This window comes from Aythya ferina (genome assembly GCF_964211825.1).
Source record: "Aythya ferina genome assembly, chromosome: 26".
NCBI classification, from domain to species: Eukaryota; Metazoa; Chordata; class Aves; order Anseriformes; family Anatidae; genus Aythya; species Aythya ferina.
The window spans coordinates 6,123,973-6,143,967 of NC_140324.1; the positions used below are offsets into that span (position 1 = coordinate 6,123,973).

At 66.4% G+C, this 19,995-nt stretch overlaps 2 protein-coding genes across 6 annotated transcripts; one reads left to right on the plus strand and one right to left on the minus strand.

Annotated features, from left to right (window-relative positions):
• Positions 1 to 4,777: 4,777 nt before the first annotated feature.
• Positions 4,778 to 12,772, plus strand: RNF126 (ring finger protein 126). Its single transcript, XM_084499055.1, has 9 exons — positions 4,778 to 4,910; positions 7,434 to 7,492; positions 9,236 to 9,299; positions 9,901 to 10,142; positions 10,451 to 10,519; positions 10,597 to 10,666; positions 10,871 to 10,964; positions 11,611 to 11,726; positions 11,948 to 12,772. The coding sequence occupies exons 1-9, from the start codon at positions 4,836 to 4,838 to the stop codon at positions 12,095 to 12,097; spliced, it is 939 nt and encodes a 312-aa protein (XP_084355181.1). The 5' UTR covers positions 4,778 to 4,835; the 3' UTR covers positions 12,098 to 12,772.
• Positions 12,304 to 19,722, minus strand: FGF22 (fibroblast growth factor 22). 5 transcript variants are annotated; one of them, XM_084499063.1, is made up of 3 exons: positions 19,421 to 19,722; positions 16,153 to 16,252; positions 12,304 to 15,883 (listed from the first exon to the last, which is right to left on the minus strand). In XM_084499063.1, exons 1-3 carry the CDS (start codon positions 19,674 to 19,676, stop codon positions 15,538 to 15,540), a joined length of 702 nt encoding a protein of 233 aa, XP_084355189.1. In that variant the 5' UTR covers positions 19,677 to 19,722; the 3' UTR covers positions 12,304 to 15,537. The 5 variants fall into 5 exon arrangements, with proteins under 5 accessions (XP_084355189.1, XP_084355188.1, XP_084355191.1 ...); XM_084499062.1 differs by having other exon boundaries at positions 12,304 to 15,886; XM_084499065.1 differs by having other exon boundaries at positions 15,635 to 15,883; positions 16,149 to 16,252.
• Between the last annotated feature and the right edge of the window lie 273 nt (positions 19,723 to 19,995).

A 19,995-nucleotide genomic window follows, 5' to 3' on the forward strand; every position in this document is an offset into this window, starting at 1 on the left:
CTGCAGAGCTGCTGGGAGCATCCTCCCCGGGCAGTGCCCGCTGCTCGCTCCCTCCCCGCTGCCGTCCCCCTGATCTCTGGGGCTGCGCCCGGCCGGACCACGCTCACCCGACGCCTCTTCTCTTCCAGCACCTTCTGCAGTGATGCCAGCGGCAGCCCCCGCATGGGAAGGGTGCGCTGGGCTCTGTCCGTCCAGGGGGAGCACCCCAGGGGGGTCACCAAGGAGCAGAGACTGGGAGAGGTGGGCGAGGGGGGCACAGGGAGGTACAGGGAGGGGAGGCGGTGGGGACGTCCCGCGGGCCCCGCTCGCGCAGCCGAGGAGAAGTGGCTGTGTCTGAGGGAGCGCGGTTCCCTGAGTGGAAGAACAGATGTCTCTTGTCTATGGCTCGCAGTTGGCTCTGGTTTTCATCTCTCCTGTCTGTGCACACGCAGATTTATGGCTGCCTTAATTAGTTCCTTACAAAACGATCTCGTTGCCCACATGGCTGTCTGAGCCCCGCAGGGGGGCCGGGGCGGGAGGTGCGGGGGGCAGGAGGCCGGGGTGGCGCGGGGCAGCGCGGCCAAGCTTCGGTGGCCCCGGTGGCCCCGGTGCTAAGCCCAGGGCACCTGCCGGGGGCCGGCACGGGCGGCTGTGGCCAGGGGAGGGCAGAGCAGGGAGCCCAGCCCCACGCTGCTCCCCTGGGCACGGGGGGCTTCCACCTCCTGTTGCACGCACGGGACGAGCAGACCGGGCAGGGAAGCAGCGCGTCCACGCGTGCACAACCCCCTGGAGGCATTTGCACAAAAACAAGTGACTGCACAAACCCACCGCGTTCACACGGACGTGCACAAAGCCACGGCCACCCCGCGGGGGTGGAGGGGGGGATGCTCCAGGCACCCACGGGACGGCCGAGCGGCACCTCCGAGCCCAGCACCTCCCAGGGAGGCCCTGTCCGAGCCCCCCTGCCCGTCCCCGCTCCGTCCCCGGCCCCACCACGGGCCGGGAGCTGCAGCGGCTGCGTGGCCGTGGGGCTGCGGCCCCTCGGGGCTCTGCCCACACCTCGCGGGTTCCTTCCCCTCCTCGCCTCGCCCCGTGCCGGCCCCAGGTCGCTGCGCACGCACGGTGCCGCACGGTGACACACTTTTCTGAGTAACTTTCACAGGCACGCCGTGTAAACAAGCCGTGAGTCAGCGGCCGGCCGCCCGTGCGGTTTCCCCAGCGTAAACGCTTCCTCTGCCGCGGGGGAAGGCAGGGAGCAAACCCAGCCCGGAGGGGAGAGCCGGCAGCTCCGCAAAGCGTGAGGAAGCCGTGTGGGGCTGAGCCGGGTCCAGCGGGGCCGAATGCCAGCACAAATCCTCCCGGTCGGCGAAGCGGCTCCGCGGAGGGGCCGGGAAGGCTCTGCCCAACGCCGCTCCAGCAGCAACGTGTGGGCAAGGGGGGGGCTCGCACCCACGCCACTGTGGCCACTCGAAGCCACCCGAGGGAGCGGGGTGACCCATGGTGTCCCGTGGGCACGGCCAGGCTGATGCCGACCCTGGCCCCTGCAGTGGTGCGAGGAGGGGGAGCGGGGCTGGGGCACCCGGGGACCCAGGGGCTTGGCCAGGGAGGGGCAGAGGCGCTGCGGGGCCCGTCCCCCCCACAGAGCCCCGTCCGCCCCGCAGCTCCCTTCAGCCGAGCAGCCTGATTGCTTACATAGCCCAGGCTTGCAGTAAGTAGAAAAACATGTTTTTCGCATTAAAATTTCCCTTGAAAAACAATGGTTTAAATTAAGCGTAGGAAAAGAAAAGCGAAGAATCCAAAAAGAAAGAGAAAAAAAAAAAAGAAAAAAAAAAAAAAGAAGAAGAAGAAGAAAAAGGGAAATTTTTGGTGGAGCCCAAAAGCAGTCCCCTGAGACCCAGAACTTTCCCCCGGGCTCGCAGAGCTCCCGGAGGCAGGTGGGCTCCTGCTCCATGCCACAGCCCGCGGCCCCCGGGGGCTGCTGGAGGCCGGGCTGGAGGCTGGAGGCTGCGTGGGGAGCCGGCAGGGAGCCAGCACCCCCGGCCCCTGGCATGGCCGAGCCGTGGTGGTGCTCAGCACCGGGCTCAGCCCCTCCGTGAGCGCTGCCAGACGCTGCCGGGGCGGCATCCAGACCTGCGGGGCGGAAGGCTGGGGAGGGCGAGGTGGGGGATGCAAATCGTCTGATCTGTCTGCGAGCGAATTCAAAGGGAGGCCGATTCAAATCCGCCGTGACACGACTGGTTCGGGGCTGGCAGACGATCCCTGCAGTGCTTGTAACAAATCTCGCCGCTTTCCTTTGAGTGGCCTCCAATTTATTAATTAAAATAGGCAATTATATATAATCTGGGTGGAGGGGAGCAGGGAGACCAGCTGCACCAGTTATTCTCCCTCGGCAGGCGGGGCGCGGGGAAGGCACCGGGGAGCGAGCGCTCCCCAGGACCCGGGGCAGGGCGCAGGATGGGGCCCGTGCCCGGAGCTGCCCCCGGTCCCCGGCCCGACACGCCTGGGCAAGGAGAGCCAGGCAGCGGGGATTTCGTTCCAGCAACCGCTTGATTTAAGAAGACAGGGCCCAGAGGCCAGGGCGGTTTAGCAAATGACCTGCCCACGTCACCGGGGAGGTGGTAGCAGAGATGGAACCGAGCCCGAAGTCACCCGGGATCTGCTGGGAGCGCTCGCTCTGCCTGCCCTTCCTTGGGAGGCAGGAGTGTGGGGGCTGGAGAGGGAGCCCAGACCCCTTCCAAGCATCCTCACCCACCCCCCCGTGCTCTGAGATGGGAACACCACGGGCAGGAGACCCCCGGCTTCTGCAGAGCACCGGGAGCGTGGTGCGGGCGGAGAGGGAGTGCCACGGGGAACACGTCTGTGCAGCGCGATGTCTGCGCGCAACATCTGCATGTCTGGGATTTATCCAAGCACTGCAGAGCTCGTGTCAGCAAATCCCGCGGTCAGAAGGATTTATCCAGAGTTTGTTCCTCTCTGCCGGGCACGCTCACGCGGGACGGCCCCGGCGCTGGGGCTCCTCTGCCCACCGACCACCCTGGTGCGATGGGCGCTGGACCCCGGTGCCACCGGCACGGTGCCACGTTGAGCCCGGCCGTGCGGCGCAGCGGGTCCTGCCCAGCCCGCGTGCCCGGTGCACACGGACACTCACCCGCACGCACAGGCCTGTGCCGAGCCGGAGCTGGAGCCCGTGGCCGCCCCCCAGCAGCGCCTGGCACGGTGGCACCGCCGGCATTAAGTAACGTCTCGGGCGGTGAGCTCATCGCCAACACCCACGGCCGGGCGCTGCGAGTGGCCGCGGGTGGCCCCGGCCCTGCCTAACCCCGCCAGGCGCCCTGGGACCGCGCCACCACATCCGCACCGGCTGCGGGAACGCTCCCTGCCCCGGGGCCGGCGGGCACCGTGCGCCTGGGCACAGGGCACCGCTGCCTGGGCCAGCTCCCATGTGAACGCCAGCCCTCCTCCACCTCCTCCTCCTCCTCCTCCTCCTGCTCCGATCCCGGGCGCAGCACCGCTCTCTTTGCCTTTCCCTTGATGCCCAGGCTGCAGCTCCTGCCGGGCCCCGTGCTGACCCCGCTCGCAGGGGAGGCCACCAGCCCAGCGCCGTGCGCCCCCCGCTCCCCAACACCCAGGGGTCTCGCTGCGGGGTCGATGCACGCACAGGTTCCCGGGAATCCAAATCCCTGGGTTGGGATCACGGAGGGGCACGCGTCCCCCTGCCCCCTCCGCATAGCCCCATGTGCCTCCCACCCCACCCCACCCCCTCGGGCAATGGCCCCACGATGTTTCCCGCTGCCCTCGGCCTCCCCCCGTCCCCGAGCGGGGCGGTTGCTCTGCGTGCCCGGGGATGGGGCCGTGCCTGGCGCTGACTCGCCGTTAATTTGGGAGGTGTCACCCCCCCCCCCGTCAGGGCTCTGGGGTGGGGGCCGCTGCCGCCTCCTGCAGCGCCGTGGGAAAATCTCCGCAGCCGCTGGCCCCGCGGGGTGACTCAAAATTCCGACCGGAGCCGGGCAGCCCCGGGGCAGTGTGGGGGGGGCACGGCCGGCTCCACAAACCTCAGCCCCGGGGTGCGCCCCCCCCCGGGCCCCCCTCCCCGGGCACACGTTGGGCTCCCGGGGCCGGGGCTGCCCTCGGGAGGGAGCTCGGCGCGGCCCCGGGGCAGGGGCTGGGGTCGGGGGGGGGTGAAACGAGCGGGGGGGGCACGGCCCCGGCATGGGTGGGCGCCTCCCTCCGGTGATGGGGGGGGGGGGGGCGGCCACGGGACGTGCCTGCAGAGCCCCGCACCCCCCCAGCACCCCCATATCCCCGCACCCCCTCCCCACACCCTCACCCCGCACCCCCCCGCCGCCGCTCCCGCCCCGCCGCCGCGCCCCCCCCCGGCGGCAGCGCAGCCCCGGCCGGGCCCGGTGCCGCCGGGAGCCCCCCCCCGGTGCCCGCCCCGGCCCCGGCCCCGGGAGCCCCCTGCCGGCTGCCTCGTGCACGCGCGGGGGGCGGGGCGGGGGGGGACGGGCTATGTCCGGGGGGGGTCGGGAGCCCCCCCTGCCCCCTCCGGGTGGTTTTTGGGGGAGCGGGGCGCGGGGCCGGGCAGGGCCGGGGGGGGGAAATGAACGGGGACGGGACGGGAACGGGGAACGGGAATGGGAACGGGACCGGGACGGGCACAGGAACGCGCCCCCGGCCCCGCCCCGCGCGCTTGGCCCCGCCCCCAGCCCCGCCCCTCAGCTCCTCCCCCCGCCCCGCCCCTCTTTCCCCCGCGTTCCGCCCCCGCCCCTTTTTGTCCCCTCCCGGCCGCCGTCCCCTCGGCCGCGCGTCGCCGGGCGGGGCGGGGCGGGGCGGGGCGGCGCGGGGGGGGTGGGAAGATGGCGGAGGCGTCCCCGCAGCCCGGCCGCTTCTTCTGCCACTGCTGCGCCGCCGAGATCGCCCCGCGCCTGCCCGTGAGCGGGGCCGGGACCGGGGCCGGGCGGGGGGGCCGGGAGGGGAGCGGGGAGCGGGGCTGGGGGCGGCCGGGCCCGGCTCCCCCCGGCGGCTGCGCGGCCCCGGTGCGGGCCGGGCCGGGCCCTGGGCGCTGCGGCCCCCGGGGGGGGGTCCCGGAGGGGTCTCGGGGGGTCCGGGGGGGGTCTCGGGGCCCCGCCGCCGGGGGGAGCCCGCCCGGGCCCCGCCGCCGCTGTCCCGGCCCCGCGCACCCGTCGCGAAGCCTCAGAGGCCGCCCCGCGGCCCGGCCCCGCTCCCTGCGCCGCGCTGGGGCCGGGCCGGGGGCCGGGGGGGCTCCGCTGGGCCACGGGCCCCGCCCGGTGCGGCCCCCCCGGCGGTGCGGGGCCGGGCCCCGGGGGCGCTGGGTTTCACTTCCCGGCGGCCGAGCGAGAGCTGGGGGCGGCTGAGGCGCAGCGGCGGCGCCGTGTGCCCCCCCCCCGCCAGGCACCGTGCTGATCCCGGCGTCTGGAGCTGTGGGGGAAGGGGAAAAGCCCGGGCTGCCCTCGGGGGGCGAGGGGCGGGGGGCGGGGGGTGGCCCCTGCCTGCTCCCGAGCGTGCCCAGCGCCGTAACCCGTCCCGGTGAGGAGGGAACGGGAAGGGGCCGTGCCCGAGGCCGGGGGAACCGCTCCCAGTTCCCGTGAGCTGCCCGGGGGCTGCGCCCTGCTGACGGCCATGGGGAGGCTCGGGACGGGGCAGGGGCGGTGTTGAAGCCCGGCGTTGTGTGAACCCCACCCGCCCGCTGCTTTCACAACTGCTGGCCTGGAGGGCTCGGCCCCGCAGGGGGAGTCGCAGCCCCCGTGGGTCCCTCTGGAGGCCTCGCAGCTGCTCGCTGCCCGCCGGCCCCTTATCTGCCGGGCAGACGGGAGCAGCTCCGAGGGCACCGCTGGCGCTGCCGCCTTCTGCGCGCCCTTATCGGCTCCTCCCGCGGCGCCTGGGGCTTATCGGGCCGTGGGGCTCACTGCTCGCCCTCCCCTCTCTGGGAATCCACCGGCTTTGTTCCGGGTCTCGGCTCAGTGTGAACCCAAAGGGGTGAACGGGGCTGGGGGGACCTCAGCGGGTCCTGGCCTCCTCCACGCCCAGGGGTCCCGGCCCTGTCACCCAGGGGTCCCGGCCCTCGCAAGGGGCCCCCTGCCCGCGGCAGCTGCCCCGGAGGTGTGGTGAGGCCGGGCGTAGCGCAGGACCCGGAGCTTCCTCCGGTGACTCAGCGGAGCCGAGGCGTTGCTGCTGCTGCCCCGACGTGCCGACGGCCTCGTGCTGCCGGCTGGGGTTTCCTCCCCTGCTTTGTGCTTCTCGCTGCTGACCCCCAGCGTCAGGGGGGACACGTGGGGAGCTGAGGGAGCTCCTGAGGACACAGGCTGCTTGTCCCCACACCCGCTCTCCTCAGCGTTAAGGCACGAGGGCGGCGCTGGCGTTCTGTGGGAGCGTGAGGCTGGGGATTTGTGCCTGGCCGAATGCCCCTCTTGTGGCTGCTGGGAGCCCCCGAGGCCGTCAGCTGCAGCCTTCCTGCAGTCCTTCCCCAGCGATGATGCCGTGGTAATTAGCCCACAACAATGCCAATGCTGTGGTAATTAGCCCGTGGTGCGGCTCCCTCCTTGGCCTCTCCTGAGGGCAGTTTGGCCCCCTGGGGACGTGGGGCTGCCCCCCGAGCCCGCAGCTGTCTGCAGCCCGGCGCTGAGTTCCCCTCTTGGGAGCGCTGGAGGTTTTACTTTCGCTTCGGCCAGCACCACATGGGTCGTTCCCTGGTGCCTTGTGTGTGCTGCGGGTTTGTCAGGATCACCCAAACCTTTTTTAATCCCGACTCCCAGGCAGGGTCAGGCTCAGCGATCTGCCTCGTGAGCCTGGGGGAGGCAAACATCGGCGGCTGGGGGGGCGTTTTGGCTCTGCCTGCCCTGCGTGCTGCCCGCGCTGAGCTGTGTTGGTGACGGACCTGCCAATGGGTTTTGTACAATAACTGCTCTGTCTGTGCTGGCTGGGCGTTTCCCTTTAAAATAAATTTTGCTTTTCCCTTTAAAATAAAGGGAAATGGGGTTTGAGGCTGGCTGCAGCAGTACACAGCCAGACGGTGGGAGGAATGCTGCTGTCTGTGCCGAGTTGCTCTGAGTTACCTTCACTGGGGCAGAGTTCCCTTTCTAGCAGGTAGTGTGGGGAATCGATCTCCCTTTACGCTGCTGTGAGGCTGATCGAAGAGGTTTCCTGGGCTCAGGGCTGGCTGCCTGCTCTGCCTGTGCAGCAGGAGGGATGCCCCTGCCCACGTGGCCACGGCGTGGCTCGTCTCGCTGGCTCTGATCGCAGGGAGCGTGCTGCTGAAGGTGTCGCAGCTCTCAGGGAGCTGCCTGGCTCCCTGGGGGCTGGTGCAGGCGCTGTGCCCGTGGCGTGGGGCCGGGGCCGTGGGCTGCAGGGCTCTGCTCTTCCAGGGCACCGCGCTGCGGGCGCTCCTCGTGGCTCTTTGCCCACTCGCTTTTCTCACTCTGTTTCTTCTCCCGCAGGACTACATCTGCCCACGGTGTGAATCTGGGTTCATTGAAGAGCTTCCTGAAGAGCCAAGGTAACGTGCTGCTCCCACAGGCTTTTGCAGGGGTGATCCCAACCTGTTTTGTGCTTTTCCTCTTCCTAGGTAAAAGGCAATGCCACTTACTACCTTTTTTTTTTTTTTTTTTTTTCCTCTGGCCAGTTTGTGGCCTGTCACCACGGGAGTGCAGCGCGTAATTTGTGTAGGCAAATCAGCCGGTGCTGGGTGTCAGTGCTGGCAGAGGCTGGGGGTGAACGTGGTGATTTAAAACAACAAGAAAAGGCGTTAGAGAGGCTTTCCTTGTGGCACATGTGAAAAGGAGGCCCAGAGGCGACCTCGTTGCTTTCTGCAGCTTCCTGAGCAGGGGAGGCGCCGGTCTCTGCTCCCCGGCCACTGCTGAGCGGCAGGAAGGGCACCAGGCTGCACAGGGGAGGGTCGGACTGGCCGTTAGGGAACATTTCTGTACTGGGAGGGTGGGCCGGCACTGGAACACGTTTCTTGGAGAGGTGTTTGGTGGCCCCGTGCCTGTCGGCGCTCCAGAGGCGTTTGGACAATGCCCTCGTGTGCGTTAGCGTTCAGTTAGCCCTGACTTGGTGACCTCTGAGGGTCCCTCCCAGCTGAACTGCTCTGCTCGGACCGTCCCAGAGGAGATTTCAACCACCTGCAGAAGGGAGAGAGCGCGTGGAACTCAGCTTAAAGCACCGGTGGCACCGTGTTTTGGCTGAGCCTTTGGACTCTGCACCGAGGCAGCTGAGATCTGCGTCCACGTGTCTCGCTGCTGACTCTGCAGCGGGGCTGCTCCCCGGCACTGTCAGAGTGGGCGAGGGTAGGAGTGATGTCCTCGTGCCTCAGATGCTTGCGGGACCTCAGCTGGGAGCAGCACGGGTTGGCACACGGGTTGGCACGCGCTCGGTGCAAGGGTTCCCTGCCTGGGGCGTGTGTCAGGCACATCTCGCTGCCTCCCGACTGCTCTTGGAGCTGGGCAGAGCTGCTGTGCACCAGCGGAGGTCTCTGTGCTGACAAGGTGACCTTTTGTTTGCCTGTGCCAACCCGAGAGGTGGAAAATCAGTCCTGGCAGACCCTACCTGTGCTGCTCGTTTGCCGTGACCTTGGGGAGAGGCTCTTAATCTCCAAACCTTGGGTTTTGTTACCTACAATGACAAAATGGGGACCTGGACACTGAGCTGCAAATACTCCTGCAGCTCTCCAAAAGCAGAAGCCTGATGGCGTTAGGAGATTTCCTCCTGGCCTGCCCCATTCGGTCACATGCTGCTGCAGCAGAGAAGTTCCTTGGATTTGAGATTAGGCTTAAGCATGTTTGGGTCGTGCTGGTGAGGGTTGTGCCCTAAGTCTTCCCTTCCTGGTGCCCCAGGGGGTAGCTGACGTGTTTGAGGTGGGTTGTGCAGGGAATCTTTGCTTGACATCGTGCTCCGGTCACTTCTGTGGCTTCATGGAATTGGAACCTGAAAGTGTTGGGAGAGACAGATGAGGGCACGAGGAACTGAGGGCTGCATGAGGGCAAAATGCAAATTGGTAGGGACAACTAGAAAATGAGCACCCGAGGCAGGCTGCTGTCTGTCTGGGCTGGAGCTGCTCCTGCCATGGGGCAGAAGGGCAGGGAACGGCCCCTCTGAGGTCCCTTTCAGCTCTGGCTTTCTGTGCACCGAGCAGCTGTGCCTCTGCTCAGCACGTCAAACTCATGTCCCTTGATCCCCTCTGCTGGGAAGATCTCTGCACAGCACCCTTCTGCTGCTTACCAGCACTCTTCGTTCTTCTCAGAAACACCGACAATGAGACCAGCTCCTCTACGTCAACCAGCGACCAGAGCAGGCATCCTTTTGAGGTGAGTCCTTCCTGTCTCTTCAGAAGTCCTCTTGCTGCTGAATTGAAGCACGTCTCCGTTAGTGTATTGTTTAAATGTTCCTGGATTGTGATCAAATCTAGGACAGGAGGCGTTAAAGGCATCCCCGTGCTGCTGGAATGGCTGCATGTGGCGTTTTGCTGTGTTTTTAATAGGACCGTCCCTTGTAGCTTATCCTCGTTGTGAAGGGGCTAAGCTGGGAGCTGGGGAGCTGTCTGGGGGTGTTGCTGTGCAGTGGCCTCGGCTTAAAAGGCAGCAGCCACACACAGCAGCTACCGAGGAAGCAGGGGGGCTGTCTTTATTTCTTAGGGTCATGTGGAGCTGTCTAGAGGTGGGTGCCCCAGCCCGTGTCGGGGTTGGAATTAAATGATTTAGGGTCCCTTCCAACCCAAACCACTCGGTGTAGTTTCGGGCTGTGTCTGTGCCTCACTAAGCTATTTCTGAGTGTGCACCTGGATCAGCCGAGGCTCGTGAGCTGATCTGAAGAGATCAGTCTTTGTTGGGAGGCTGAGGAGATGCCAGCAGTGAAAACCGAGCTGTTCCTGTTCCCGTTACAAGCTGCTCCTGAATTCTCTCCCCCCAGAACGTGGATCAGCACTTATTCACCTTGCCGCAGGGCTACGGCCAGTTCGCCTTCGGGATTTTCGATGACGGCTTTGAGATTCCGTTCGGGTCCAATGTGCAGTCGGAAGACAACCGGGACTCTGAGAACCGGAGGGAGCGAGAGCACCAGTCCCGGCATCGATACGGCGCCAGGCAGCCCCGCGCTCGCCTCGCCGCACGGCGTGCCGCTGGCAGGCACGAGGGCGTCCCCACGCTGGAAGGGTGAGCGAGGGGCCTGGGGAGGGGGCTCTGCTCCTCCTCGCTGCTGGGCCGGCTGCCAGGCGGGCTGCGTCCCGTCCTCCTCCGTTTGAGGAACGGTCTCTTGAAGACTGCTCTTGGCACAGCCGTGCGCTGTGACCGCCTTTCGCAGGCGTCCGTTTGTAAGATGCGGTTCCTGCAGGGTGTTTCGTTCTTCCTTTTATTCCCTCTGATGATGCAGCAGCATCCAGCTGCTCTTTCCATGTCAGATTTCCAGGCTGGGAGCTGGCAGACATGAATTCTTTTTTAATCCCGGTTTTCTTGTCTTTCAGGATCATTCAGCAGCTGGTCAATGGCATTATTGCACCAACAACAATACCAAACCTAGGACTTGGTCCCTGGTGAGTTAAAGATGGACTCTTCTTTCTGACACTGTTCCTATTCCCCCCTGAATTTAACTCTGTTCTTATTCTTAAAGGGGAGTCTTGCATTCAAACCCAATGGACTACGCCTGGGGTGCTAATGGCTTGGATGCAATTATCACACAGGTAAGAGTAGCGTTGTCGCGGGGTCTGCAGCGCTCTTGGGCGGTGCTGCAGAATTGTCAGCACCCGCTGTGAAGCAGGGGAGCAACCACTGGAGGTGCAGGCGTGGGAAACAAGGCCCACGGTGCCTCCGCTTGGTAAACGAGCAGATTCTGTGTGCTGCTGAGCTCACATCTTTCTGCCCTGTATGGCCTATTGTTTTTTCAGTTACTAAATCAGTTTGAAAACACTGGACCGCCGCCAGCAGACAAAGAAAAGATCCAGGCCCTCCCCACCATACAGATCACACAGGAGCACGTAGGTGTGTATGTCTCCTCCAGGGAATTGCTCACAAAGAGGTCTGTGAAAATTCTGTTCAGCTCTTTCGTGTGATTTTAATTTTGTCTGCCAATGCCTTCAAGGTCTAAAATGTTTCAAAGAGGGGCGAAAGCTGACATTGCTCTACTCACACAAAGTGAAGAGCAGCGTAGACTGGATGGATTTGCCCTGGGGAGGGAAACTGTTCTGAAAAGTTGAGCGCAGATAGAGATGAGCAAGCACGTGCGCACTGCTGGGCCGGGCTGCAGCTCTGTGCTGGTGTGTGCTGCCAGCTCTGCCAGGCGTGCTGGGTGAGAGCTTATTTATCAATCAGGCAGGCACAAATTGAGCACCAGGTGCTTTGGTATGAGTATGTGCATGTGTACATGCTCTGCTCATTAAATATGGTTTGTACGTAGTAGGTTGAAGAGGGGAGCAGTGCAGCAGACCCGGGGCAGAGGAAGGTGGAGTGGTGCTGGTAGGGCCTGCAAAGCAACAAGTTCCCCTCCCGGGATGAAGCAGCAGTGGGGGCAGAAGCACAAGAGCTAAATGGGTGGGAAGGGAGAAGGTGATGGGATCCGGGGGGGGTGCTTCAGTTGTTGTTCCCTCCTTTATTGCTTAGCTGTGTTCTGCTTCCCCTTGTGATACAGATTCTGGGTTAGAGTGTCCCGTGTGTAAAGAAGACTATACAGTTGGGGAAAACGTCCGACAGTTACCTTGCAATCACCTCTTCCACAACAGCTGTATAGTCCCTTGGCTGGAACAGGTTGGTGCCTTCTGCGTGGATCTTGTGGGTTTTGCAGCAGCTGGGGGCTTTCTGGTGGTACTGCTCTCTTCTGTGAACATTTCCACACCTCCGTGATGAGGCCTAAGCGGCCTTTCATCAGAGGAAGGAGTGTCACCCTAGCCCTTCCCTTGAGTGCCGCTCCTGTAGCGTGTTTCTAACCATATTTCCCATATTTGTTTTTTTTTGTATGTTCTCCAAAGCATGACACGTGTCCTGTGTGCCGGAAAAGCTTAAGTGGACAAAACACTGCCACAAACCCTCCAGGACTCACAGGAATGAACTTCTCCTCCTCCTCTTCCTCCTCTTCCTCCAGCTCACCAAGTAACGAAAACTCATCGAACAACTCATGAATCTTAATCCATACCTCTGTCCCTGGGGCCCTGTCCATTGTCCTTCCTCCCTCCCCAGCCTACGTAAGCAACAAAAGGGGCTTCCAGAGCAGAGCAAGGGGAGGGTGGCGAGGGGGAAGCAGCACCCCCAGAATTCCCTTTTGAGTTCTGAAGACGCGGAGACTCTGGGTCCTTCAGAGATGAGAAGCCTCGAGTTCTGTGCTGGGGGGGAAGAGCTCTGTCTAGTAATAAAATGCATCCAATTGCCGCGTGGACTTAAAGCCGTTGCAGTGAAAGGCTGCTGTGCCCCACAGGTGGAAACCCAAGGTGCTGAGCTAGCGGTTGCAATTCTGAATGGAAAGGTTGTTTGTCAGATTCTGAATTTGAGATTTCTTTCTTTCTTTCTTTTGCTCCTCCTCCTCCCCTTGGATACTCTCTCTTCTGCTTTGGAGATTGAAGTCTTTAAAACAAAAGCGTAACGACACTGCCTCCCTCCCAGGATCTCCAGCTGGGGAGGGCAATAGTTGTCACTGAAAAAACGAACTCTTGAAACAGACCCCATTATCCTTCCCTTTCCCCGGCTCGAGTCCCATTTATTTTTCTTTATAACCTTGCCCTTCTGATACTCGACACTGAAAGGGTTTTTATAATTTTAAATTATTACTGCTGTTTAAATAAATGGACGTTTCAGCTCAACGAGACCTTATGCATGATTTGAGGAAAACTACAGGGTAAGCTCTCTGGAGACTGCTGTGCTGAGCCCTCCCCTCTCACCCAGGGGCAGCCTGGGCTTGTCCCAGCCCTCCTGGCGTGCTGGGGGCTCCGGGCACCAGGCTCCAATGTGGCCAGCACCCCTCCGGGCACTGCCAGGCCCTGGGTTGGGGGGCAGCTGGCCACAAGATTGCAGCTGAAAGCATCCTTGCCTGGTGTTTTGTATTTTTTACATCTTCTCCCTGTTGCAGTCTTTCTCTCGGCTCGATGGACTTTTCCACTGTGTTGACACCAGGACTGGGTGCCCGTCAGAGCAAGGACCAGACAAATCTCATTGTGATCAAATAGTAGATAGGAAAACCAAGATTTTGGAGGAAAATGTATTTCAAAGTTACTTAAAATACAGCTGATTAAAAAAGGAGAGAGACAAATACCCAGGTGTTTCACAGTTTCTGTGACAGAGCTGGAGGCTGGAGAATGAGAAGAACGTGAGCGGGGTGGGCAGCGACCTCCCTGCTGCAACCCCTGCTCCGCTGGGCTGGGGGGTGGGGGAAAGGGGATAAAAACCTGGCTCCCCCCAGAGCTCTCCCCAAGGGGCTCTGGTTTCCTTCCTTCTCTGGAACCTCAGCTTTGCGCTGCCAGCTCTGAGGAGCCGGGATCGTGGGCAGGGCTGGCTCCTCGCTGCACGGAGCAGGCAGCACGTGGCCGATGCCTCCTCTTCTGCCTCCGCTCCCTGCAGCAGGCGGAGGGCTCCCTGCCCCTGCTGTTTGTGGAAGCATTGTGTGCTCCGTGTGGCAGGAGGCTTGGCAGCGCTGTGCTCCTGTTTTTCACACCCCTTCCCTGGCCCTGCACCCTCCCGCTGTGCCCAGCTGTTGCTGGGATGAGCACTGCAAGACCTGGGCTTGGTTTTGCCGAGGGCTGCCCTGCCCTGCCCTGCCCTGCGTGGTGCCTCCTGCCCCTGGTGCCCTGCAGCTCCCCGCTGGCACAGTGACCCGGTGGCCTCGCTGTCCTGGGGCTGGGCCGCGGCTCTTGCAGTGTTTGTGTCTCCGGTGACTCAGGAGCAGGAGCTCGGATGTGGCCGCGGTGCAGCAGGAAGAGGGATGAGGAATGAAGGAGGAGCCGAACGCCCCGCGGGCACCAGCGGGTGCTGCCCTGCTGCTGGCAGGGGGCTGGGATGGGGCTGGGGGGGATCCGGCAGGAGGCAGCCAAGCTCCGCAGGGCCTCCATTACCTGCCCTTGCCCGGGGCAGGAGGGTTGAGCATCCCTGGCCCCGAGGTTCCCTGCATCTCCCCCAGCCTTTGGCTGTGCGGGTGGTGCCCTGTGAGCAGGCTGAGGGTGTCCGGGGAAGGTGCTGGCCCTGGAAGGGCTCCCCACCCTGCTGCGAGCTTCCCAAGCAGGGCCGTGCCTCCCCACAGCAAGGGGAAGGCGTCGTTCGGCACTTCTTGAACCATTTCACAATAAACGGCAGCTTTGCTGGGGAAAACATCCCCCCTTCAGTCACCGGGAGTGATTTGCTGAGCGACCGTCCCGGAAGGGTTTGGTGTCGGCTTCCCCAGCTCACCCGGGGCCGCTCGGCAGCGCCTATCTCAGCAGGTGCTGCCCCCAGGGTGAGGGTTTATTTCAGGACTGGGGCATCAGGGGCCAGAGCTCGAGCCTGGAGCTTCTGCCCCTGGGATCCTGGGCTCGGGGTGGCGATGGCAGGAGGGTCCCGGGGTGGGGGGGATGCTCCTGCAGCCCCCTGGCAGCTCCACGTGTGGTTTGTACCCGTGTTAAAACGCTCGGGGTGGGTTTTGGGTGGGTGAAGCACTCCTGGGGGCTGTGGCTCCTGCTGCCTGCCCCAGCTGGGGGCTGCTGGCCTGGGGCCGGTGCCCCCCGCGGTCCCGACGGGGCTACCGCAGGGGCCGTCCCCTCCTGCCACCGACTCCGGGAGCTGGTTCGGTGAGAAATGGAACGAGTTTGGTGGTTTTCGCTCGGCCGTCGCTCACCGCTGCCACGTTGACGTGACGAAGTGACCACGCTGCGCAGCGGGGTGCGGCGCGGGGCTATTTCTGGCCCTGCTCCCCTCGGGGCAGGTGCCTGTGCTCGGCGCCACCTCCCCGGCGCCTGGCTCCATCCCTGCCCTCCGGGAGGCCACGGAGCAGCACCGGGGCCGGGCGGCAGCGGGGGGCTGCCGGGCACGGGTGCAGCCGCGCGGCTCCTGCAGGAGGTCGCGCTCCCACCGGCGCCTTCGCCCAGCGCGAGGCCGGGATGCGCGGCTCTCCCCTTCCTCGGCTGCTTTTTCCAGCTCTGTCCTTTGTGTCGCTGGAACAACAATCGCTCTTTTTTCCGATGGGTGAGGCTTTGGGCTGGGTGCGCCTCCGCCCGCACGCTCAAGGCAGGGCGTGGGTGGGCGAGGAGCGGGGAGGCCACTGGTGGCCGTGGCTCCTGCCCCAGGGCAGCTGCTCGGGGCTGCAGCCGCTCAGAAAGGGCCCGCGGCCACCCCCACGGAGCCACCCCCGGCACCAAACCTCCACGACTCAGCCCCTTTGTGTGCCACAAACACAGCTTTAATGTCCACGCGTGCTTGGCCACAAAGCGAACGCAGCCCCGGGACGTCCCAGCCCCAGGGCTGGTGGTGGCTGCTCGGGGTGGGGGGCCGGCAGCAGCCCCTGCCCGCGGTGGGCGTGTGCCCCAGCCCCGGCGTGGGGCTCTGCCCCCCCGGGACACCGGGGACGGCCGCGTCCCTGCACGGCCACATCCCCGCACAGCTTTCATCCTGGAGCTTTCGTGTCCATGTCCATCGTCCACCATGCGTTTAAAAAATAAAACAATAAATAGCAAAAAAAAAAAAAAAAAAGATATTTACACTTGTAAAATAACCCTATTTTTCCCTTTTTTTTCCACAGGACCGTCTGGGAGCCAGGCTCAGCTGATGAGCATGGGGAGGAAGTGCGTGGAGAGGTGCTGCCGGCGCGTCTGGCCCCCTCGCTGCGGCCTGCCCTTGCTATTGAGCGAGAGGAACATGGGGCGGCCCCGGTGCCGCCAGCGCAGCGATGCGTAGGTGTTGTAGCCGTTCTCCTCGATGCGCTCCTTGAACTTGCAGTTGGGGCTGAACTCCTTCTGGCAGGGGAGGGAAGGGGGTGAGCGGGGGCTGCGCTCTGCAGCGCCGGGTCCTTGCCCCGCTCCGGCACGGGCTGGAGCCCCGAGAGCAGCGCGGGCGCAGGAGCCCGGGCTCCCTGCGGGGCAGAGGGGCTCCGGGGGCACCATCCCTGCGGGGAGCGTCCCGGGCACGGGGAACCAGGAGCCCACTCCCAGCAGGTGCCGGTCCCACCATTCCAGCTCTGCCCTGCGCCCCCGGCCCTGGCGGCAGCACCCGACGTACCGACCCGTAGAGCCGCCCCTGCTTGTTCATGGCCAGGTAGAAGCCGGTGTGCACCGCCCGGATGGCCACGACGCCGACACGCACCGACCGGATCTCGACGATGCCTGCGGGACAGCGAAGCGCCGCAGTGAGGCGGGCGACCTCCCCCAGGGGCCCTTCCCCAGCGCCACAGCTGTGCCCACAGAGTGCCACCAGCGAGGGACAGCACCGCCGAGCCGAGCCTCACCGGACGGACAGACAGACAGACACGTGGACAGAGGGATGGAGGGAGGGAGGGATGCCTTCCCCACAGAGGGACAGTGGGGAGCAAGGGCTGCAGCCTCACACAGGAGCAGGAGGGGGAAAGCCGTGACCTGGGGAGGGTTTGGTCTTTATTCCTGCCCTCCCTTGGCCCAGCTGCCCCCGGGAGTGGAGCTGGAGCGACACCGAGCCAAGGTTCTGCTTGCCTGAACAAGCGGTCAGCCTTTGACCCGCGCCCACCTCATGTTTATTCTCCCCAAACTGGCAGCTGTGCCTCTGCCCAAAACGTGCTGCGGTGCCCCAGGGACCCGACCCTGCTCTCAGCCCGATTGTCCCACTGAGGCCAGCAGGGCCCTGGAGGGGGCGAAGGGTGCGGGGTAGTGGCGGGTGGGAGCCTGGGGGGGAGGCAGCGGGTGCAGCTGGATGGTGCTGGAGGGGCGCATGAAGGCTCCGTGCCGGGGCAGGGGGCTGCGGGCACCAGAGTGCGGCCAGGCCGGTGCTCCCCATGGGCACCGGTGCCGCTCACCTGGCTGGCACCAGTGGGGATCGGGGCTGGGGGCCGCGGGACGGACGCTGCACGGAGGGGGCGAACCCAGGCACTGAGCCCGCAGCGGGGCCCGGCTCCAGCCCAGCCTGCAGATCCCCATCGGAGCCGCTAATGGGAAAGGCATGCGGTCAGACCAGGCGGGTTTTATGGTGGAAACACCCAGAGCACCCACGGAGACTCCGGGGATTCGGCTTCCAGGCCAGCGAGAGAGCAGCCGGCCCGGCCCCATCCCCATCCCTGCTCTGCCCGGGGAGCCCCACGGAGGCTGGACAGGGCTGGAGGATGCGCAGAGGCTTTGGCTGGCTCACGGCACGCACAGAGCAGCCTCTGGGCAGGGTCTTTTGGGGGTCCTCCCCCCCACCCCCAGTGTGCTGAGCACCGCTGGAGCCCCCACGGGACCAATCCTGCCATTGCTGGGAATGGACGGGGCTGGATGCGGCACCAGGACAGCGTGAGTGCTCCTGAGAGCTCAGCGCTCTTGGGGGCACACCTGGGAGGGGGATTTTCAGCCCAGCCACCCCACACAGGGCTCCAGCAGCAGCCAGGACCCGTATGGGGCAGTTCATCGTGTCCCGGCCCAGCAGAGCCATTAACGAGCAGCAGCCGTGGGGACGGGCTGAGCAAACGCCTGCAAATCCATCTCAGTTTATCGCCGTCTGGAGCTGCTGCTATTTATAACAGAGACTTTTACTCCTCTAAAAATAGCCCCACGCCGCTCTTCCCAGCTGGGGACCGCTCTGCGGGTACCCGGGAGGGCGCCCGGCTCCGGGCGAGGGGCCGAGGGGCGCGGGGCACCCGGGGCCGAGCTCTGCGGGGCCGGCAGCACCCCGGGGACGCAGCGGCGGCTCCCGGACCCTCGGCCCCGATGGGGTCGGGGCCAGCCCTGCCTGGGAGCCTGGGGCAGGCGTGGGGTGCGAGGAGGGGGGGGCCCGGGGCCAGCGGCCGCTGGCAGGGCTGGTCCGGTGGCTGCCGGGAGGCTGAGGAGCAGCCTCGGCCCAGCCCAGGCGCGGGTTATCTGCGGTGCCGATAACCAGAGCGAGCCCGGTGCGACAGCCTGGAGCCTCTCCACCTGCCAGGCCCCATTGCCACACGGCCGAGGGAACGTGTCGGGGCACTGGGTGCTGGCAGCGCGCCCGCATGGGGCTCCCGGCGGCTTCGGGCACCACGGGAGGGTTCCCCCGGCCCGGCCGGGCTGGGCTGAGCCCCTCACACCACAGCGCGGGGTCCCTGGGTGGGCGACATCCCCCCGGCTGTGGGCAGGGGATGCTGCTCCCGTCCTCGCCATCCTGCCCCCCCCACATCCCACTGCCCTGCCCGGGCATCTCCCCGCATGAGCCCCCCACGGCCGCCCCCGATGGCTGCGGGGTGGAGGGGACGCGGTGCCAGCCCTGACCCCAGGGGAAGACCTGGCCCTGCCCCCTGCCCCCTCCCCACCTCCCGATGGCAGCAGCCTGGGCCATGCCGAGACCCCCCCCGGTCGCCCTCCTGGTGCCCACCAGGACGCGCTGCCCGACCCCACGAGGCCCCCACAGGCCCCTCCATGGAGAGGCTGCCACAAGCCCCCAGCGCTTGGCCACCTCTGTGCCAGGGGGGGCTGCCGGCCGTGCCCAGCGGGTCCCCACCCGGGGACTGTCCCCGGGCACGACCCCACACTCGGGGCTCGCTCTTGGCCCAGCCTGGCAGCGCTGGGCCCCCTCGGGCTGACCCTCACCTCCCGCTGCCCCGGCCGTGACGGACCCCGACCCCCCCGCAGGCAGCAGATGCTCCGTGCACCCCTGCTCTGCTCCCCCCCAGCTGCCGGGTGCGGAGCCCAAGGGCACCCCTGAGCCCCCCGATCCTTCCTCTTCCTCCTCCTCCTCCTCCTTTCTCCCTCCAACACCTTCACGGGCAGGGCCGGACCCCCCCAGCCCCTGCCGGCGCAGGAGAAGCCCAAACGCGGGGCTGGGGGCAGCGCTGCCAGCTCTGCCGAGGGGGACACGGACGCCCGGAGGGATGGGGACCCCCTCCGAGCCCCCCCGACACCGGGCCCCGGGGCAGAGCAGGAGGCTGGCAGCGCTCGGGGGGGTCGGGAGCTGCCCTACAGCCGCCCCCCCGGGGCACCGCGACCCGCGGCTGCCGCCCGGCTGGAGGACCCGCCCGGTCCCACCGCCCCCCCGCGGCCCCGCTCGCTGCCCTTTGCCCGGCCCCGGCAGCGCCCGCCCCTGGCACCGCGGGGGCGCCCGGCGGCTCCTGGCTCCGGCCCCGCCTCGGGGGCATGGGGGGGGGGGCGGGGCGCGGGACCCCCGGCGAGGAGCGGCCCCGGGCCCGCTTCGACGTGGCGGGGCCGGCAAACGGGGGCTGGAGCCGCGCGGAGCCGGGGGGGCAGAGCCGGAGCCCCGCGTCCCTCGGCCGTCGGGGCACGGCCCCGGGAGCCGGCGAGGAGGGGGCGGCCCCGGCCCCGGCCCCGGCCCCGGCCCCGGCCCCACTCCCTGCCCTCCGCACTCACTGCCCGGCCGCTCCCTGCAGCGCGTCCCCTCCACGCCGCCGCCGCCGTCGATGCGCAGGAAGAAGCGGGTGGCGGAGAAGAGCCGGCGGCAGCGCACGTCGCCCTCCAGGTGGCCGTAGCTGCGGGGGGGCCGCCGGCCGCCCCACGGGGGGCTGCCCGGCCCCGGCCCCGGTCCCGGCCCCGGCCCCGGCCCCGCCAGCACGGCGAGCGCCCCGGCGAGGCAGGCGGCGAGGGCGGCGGGGCCCCCGCGCCTCATGGCGGGGCGCGGCGCGGCGGGCGGCGGCTCCGGGCCATGGCGGCGGCGGCGACGGCGACCAGCGGCCCCGACGGGGCGGGCGGCCGAGCGCGGCGCGAGGCGGCGGGGCGGGGCGGGGCCGAGGCCACCAATGGGCGGGGAGAGGAGGGGAGAGGGGCGGGGCGAGGGGCGGGGCCTCCCATTCATAAATCCGCGCGGGGTGGGTGTGGGGGTGCCCCGACGGGCGCCCCTCTGCCCGCTCCCGCTGCCCCTCCCAACCCCGCAGCGGGGCCGGGGCTCCCCGAGGCCGCCCCCCGCCGTGTCCCGGTCCCCGCTCGGG

What these genes read in the sequence shown, in the direction of transcription:
- FGF22 (XM_084499061.1), bottom strand. Translation starts at nt 19,676, where the DNA reads ATGAGGCGCGGGGGCCCCGCCGCCCTCGCCGCCTGCCTCGCCGGGGCG. An exon ending in CTGCAGGGAGCGGCCGGGCA is followed by an intron (nt 16,253 to 19,420) that starts GTGAGTGCGGAG and finishes GCTGTCCCGCAG; the next exon opens with GCATCGTCGAGATCCGGTCG.
- RNF126 (XM_084499055.1), top strand. Translation starts at nt 4,836, where the DNA reads ATGGCGGAGGCGTCCCCGCAGCCCGGCCGCTTCTTCTGCCACTGCTGC. An exon ending in TGGATGCAATTATCACACAG is followed by an intron (nt 10,667 to 10,870) that starts GTAAGAGTAGCG and finishes TTGTTTTTTCAG; the next exon opens with TTACTAAATCAGTTTGAAAA. An exon ending in GATCACACAGGAGCACGTAG is followed by an intron (nt 10,965 to 11,610) that starts GTGTGTATGTCT and finishes CTTGTGATACAG; the next exon opens with ATTCTGGGTTAGAGTGTCCC.